General features: G+C 39.6%; 1 protein-coding gene across 1 annotated transcript in view; it reads right to left on the bottom strand.

Moving 5' to 3' along the window:
• LOC138058877 (uncharacterized) overlaps positions 1-4,819 on the bottom strand; it is a 6,351-nt gene extending 1,532 nt beyond the window's left edge. The window contains exons 1-2 of the mRNA XM_068904323.1: positions 4,676-4,819; positions 766-1,001 (exon numbers count right to left, since the gene is read on the bottom strand). Of these exons, the coding sequence (XP_068760424.1) occupies positions 766-1,001; positions 4,676-4,814 (375 nt within the window). The 5' untranslated portion in view covers positions 4,815-4,819. The remainder of the gene's footprint in view (positions 1-765; positions 1,002-4,675) is intronic.
• Between the last annotated feature and the right edge of the window lie 181 nt (positions 4,820-5,000).

The raw sequence follows: 5,000 nt of genomic DNA on the forward strand, positions 1-5,000 counted from the left end.
TATGAGATTGTTTCTTTCCCTACCCTTCTCCTTTGCTTTCAATGCGACTGTCGAACGGACTTCAATAATCCGAGATTACCATTGAGTACAATAGCATTAATAGTAACAACGGCTTCCTGCCCCAGTGGAGCACGTTCCGATTATGAGTCAATAGGCCTTATGTGTGAAGTTACAGCATATGCTCATGATCAAAATTCAGCACCAAACCTCGTTTGCACAAAATTATTCACATTATCTGAACGTGCAATGCTTTTCCTTCGTGGGTTTTCTTTACAAATTTGCTACTTTGGGATTTAGCTCATGCTAAAATTTACAAGTTTGATTTTCGAATACTGCTCTTATGCTTGATGACGTCTGATTAGCTAATTTCACCACCAAGCCTCGAATTAGAAATTAGAAATCCAAAAGATCAAGCTTGTAAAGAAAACCCACTTGGGAACAGTATGGCACGTCCAGATGACGTGAGTAATTTTGTGCAAACGAGGCTTGGTGGTAAATTTTGAGCATACGCCGTCATCATGCATAAGGCCTACTCGAGGCTTGGTGGTGAAATTAGCTAGCCAGACGTCCTCACGCATTGGGTCTTTTCAGATCTTAAGGAATTCCTATACCGATTGCATTTCAACCTGTTGCTGCTCACTGTTCCTAAAATTCAATATTCGTGATTGCCTTTTTCTCACTAACCGCCGTTTGCCTGCTTTTGAAATTCAAGTCTCAGCTAGACAATAACCCGATGCAATATTGTTTACGGTATGTTTTTTTTACCTGTGTACCACAGCCCAGGGAATAAACGGTCAACTGTCCGAGGTTCGGAACGTTTGCCACAAATCTGGTGGTGAGGCAAGCAACATCATATGTCAGCGATATGATCACTCCTGACATATTCATACTCAGATTCACATTGGGTGTTGGACACTCCATCGATGTTAATTGTTCTGGTTCAGTGCACGTTCTCAGTGGGTTTAGGCTCGGGGTGCACTTGTAGCAAGTTAAAGCTAGAGCTAAAAAATGACAAAACGAGACAAATCAAACAACGTTGGTCACGAATGGAAGCGTTGGTTTTCATAGGATAATCAACCAATGAATGCATTAGTCAGTTAATCGATCCATCGAGTGTTCGATTTAGCAAACTGATTTGCCGGCCAGCGAGTGATTGAGTCAGTCAGTGAGTCATCCTCAATATTCGCTGAATTTGAAGTCTTTTGATATTACTATACCGGAGGTTTGCAACCAATCTCAGGAGACACAGATAACAATCTGCAATGTGCAATATTGCTGGTGGACGAACAAAAGATCTTTTGTTTTCGTCCACCAACATTGCGGAGATGACGTCACATGAAAATAGAGCATAGAGGGCATTTCAGGTTATTTAAGTACTTATTAGTTTTGCATGCTAAGCTTGGGGATTTTATGGAATGTTAACTTCGTGTACCTAAAATAGTTTTTTCTGAAGAGGCTTGCGTGCCTTCTTAAGGGTTTGTGCACAAGTTTTGAAGGCAAGAGTAAGAATCACGGTATTTCTGATTTGAAAAAATCAAAAAATCAAAAGAATATACAGTGCTTCGATTGAAGTGTCAGTGTCCTTCAAACTGATAAGGCTAATACAAACAGTAAGCAAAGTGAACCAAGCGAGAACATTCTGCTTGAGCTAATTAATGTTGTAAAATTGAAGGTAAAATTTTACACACGTTCCTGATAAAAAAATCGCACAGGCTTTACATTTGGATAAGAATATACACAATTGATCGGAACTAAACGAATAATTTGGAGGTAAAAACTTTGGAGCGCAAGGAGGTTTTCATCGAATTTATTAACTAAATGTACCTGCATTTGCTGTTGATCAAACATAGCTCAAGCATCACAGTTGCGTGATCACTCGATCCGGTGTGTGTGACCGTTGGCACGTTCAGCGTGGTCCTAACACTGGAAAGGTTTTTCAGTAGTAAAAGTAGCACCTTCTCGTTTTGTCGATAAATACGTCTTGCTGATCGAATGCAAACATTTCTTCATGACAATGAACTCAAATGTAAGTTGAGTAGTAATTGAAAAGATGAGGATTGTGTTCAATGTAAAACGATCTTAGCATAAATTAATTAAAGATCGTGATAAAACGGTTAACATGGCAAATAGACACGAAAGAGAAAGACAGGGACGCTTTTCATGATGAAAGCGCGCAAAATACGGCAATTTTACGAAACGAGTGGACTCCAAATTTTCAGTTGTGAAAAGAACAAATTATCTCGTGATATTCTTTTTGGCTTCGATTTTCTATGCAATTTTTTTCTAATTTTTGTGAAAAGCAGATTTCCTAGCTAGGAGATTGGTATTATCGAATTCAACAAAGTTTAAGTAGTTGTGTTTGTCGATTTAAGGTTGCACTTTGATCGAATGAAGCAAAAATTTCAACACGGTTGGGTGAAATATTTCAGTGAATATCTCGAAATATCGACTACAGATCACCACTGAAACACTTCTCTTGGGAGCAGCTTTACATATCAAAACAGTCTTTCAATTTTGTTTGTGTTAGTTTTAAGCCAAATGATGATTTTTGATCATGATCTCGAAGCAAATTATGTTGCATTTTAAATGTATACACGAAGAGAATATGTATATATATACATATATATCTGACTGATTTTTGAAGAAGGTGGCTGCTTAAATTTTCGGTTGAATGCGGGCGAAGCCCGTATTCAACCTCTTGGCGCGGTCTTTGAACCAGGGGGGGCTCCGTCAACACATGCCTGTGCAAACTCTAGAGTGTCTAAGCTATGATTTAAATGTTAGTTTGCACCTATAAGAGCAAGGCAAAGTTAGTTTAGGGGGGGTTGATTATACCCTGAGTTAGAGTTTGTGCCTTGGTTTAAATCAAATAACTTGTCAGTATTTCTGTGACACTACTTGGCAGAAATTGATCGCCTATGACTTAGGAATGACCAAGAAGCTAATTCTCTTATATAGGACTTGATCAAAATTTAAGTCAGGAAGTCAGGAAATGTCTTACCTTGACCTCTCAGGTGCCACAGGGATCCCCATGCAAGGACCAGTAAAATAATAATTAGACACGTGTAAACTCGAGAAGTTGCATTGTCCAGGATGGGGTAAGGTTTGATCCTAGCTGCAATCATAGCTGTCAGTAGAGAGAACTTTGTTGTGCATCTGAAGGTGCTAAGTTACAGCATCAATGGGTAGCTTTTTGTAAATCCAGTCAGAAATTAGCATGGAATGAAAAGGAATTCAATGCTATGGCCAATGGGAGGCTCAGCCTGAATGGAATTTGCTTGAGCAAGATTGTTTAGTCTGCATCTGCTCCATTGTGCTTTGATATCTGACTGATTTTTGAAGAAGGTGGCTGCTTAAATTTTCGGTTGAATGCGGGCGAAGCCCGTATTCAACCTCTTGGCGCGGTCTTTGAACCAGGGGGGGCTCCGTCAACACATGCCTGTGCAAACTCTAGAGTGTCTAAGCTATGAGTTAAATGTTAGTTTGCACCTATAAGAGCACGGCAAAGTTAGTTTAGGGGGGGTTGATTATACCCTGAGTTAGAGTTTGTGCCTTGGTTTAAATCAAATAACTTGTCAGTATTTCTGTGACACTACTTGGCAGAAATTGATCGCCTATGACTTAGGAATGACCAAGAAGCTAATTCTCTTATATAGGACTTGATCAAAATTTAAGTCAGGAAGTCAGGAAATGTCTTACCTTGACCTCTCAGGTGCCACAGGGATCCCCATGCAAGGACCAGTAAAATAATAATTAGACACGTGTAAACTCGAGAAGTTGCATTGTCCAGGATGGGGTAAGGTTTGATCCTAGCTGCAATCATAGCTGTCAGTAGAGAGAACTTTGTTGTGCATCTGAAGGTGCTAAGTTACAGCATCAATGGGTAGCTTTTTGTAAATCCAGTCAGAAATTAGCATGGAATGAAAACGAATTCAATGCTATGGCCAATGGGAGGCTCAGCCTGAATGGAATTTGCTTGAGCAAGATTGTTTAGTCTGCATCTGCTCCATTGTGCTTTGATATCTGACTGATTTTTGAAGAAGGTGGCTGCTTAAATTTTCGGTTGAATGCGGGCGAAGCCCGTATTCAACCTCTTGGCGCGGTCTTTGAACCAGGGGGGGCTCCGTCAACACATGCCTGTGCAAACTCTAGAGTGTCTAAGCTATGATTTAAATGTTAGTTTGCACCTATAAGAGCACGGCAAAGTTAGTTTAGGGGGGGTTGATTATACCCTGAGTTAGAGTTTGTGCCTTGGTTTAAATCAAATAACTTGTCAGTATTTCTGTGACACTACTTGGCAGAAATTGATCGCCTATGACTTAGGAATGACCAAGAAGCTAATTCTCTTATATAGGACTTGATCAAAATTTAAGTCAGGAAGTCAGGAAATGTCTTACCTTGACCTCTCAGGTGCCACAGGGATCCCCATGCAAGGACCAGTAAAATAATAATTAGACACGTGTAAACTCGAGAAGTTGCATTGTCCAGGATGGGGTAAGGTTTGATCCTAGCTGCAATCATAGCTGTCAGTAGAGAGAACTTTGTTGTGCATCTGAAGGTGCTAAGTTACAGCATCAATGGGTAGCTTTTTGTAAATCCAGTCAGATATATATCCCGGTATATCATTTTAACCTTTGTTTCTCTCTCGTGAGCTGGAAAAACATTAAGTACTCACCGTTAGGGAACGCAAAGACCATTAAAGGAACTAAAATCAGAATGAAGCTGTTCATTTTTCCAATGAAATGGCAACTAATGGAATAAACACGAACTCTGATATTGTTTTTCTTGCTGCATGCCAGCGCCCTTTGATTCATCAGTGTAGTCTATTCAATATTCGAATGCACTTCCAATAATAAACCAACCAATCGGAGACGACTTCATTCAACTTGATTTCGAGGTTGGAAGAAAGGTCTTTATTACATTGTTTTCTGCTTAAGAAAAATAGATTTTTTAAAATATGTTTTCAAATTTGTTAAAAATGTTGTTTTTCGGTTCAGGCC

Source organism: Montipora capricornis, chromosome 8, assembly GCF_036669925.1.
Source record: "Montipora capricornis isolate CH-2021 chromosome 8, ASM3666992v2, whole genome shotgun sequence".
NCBI classification, from domain to species: Eukaryota; Metazoa; Cnidaria; class Anthozoa; order Scleractinia; family Acroporidae; genus Montipora; species Montipora capricornis.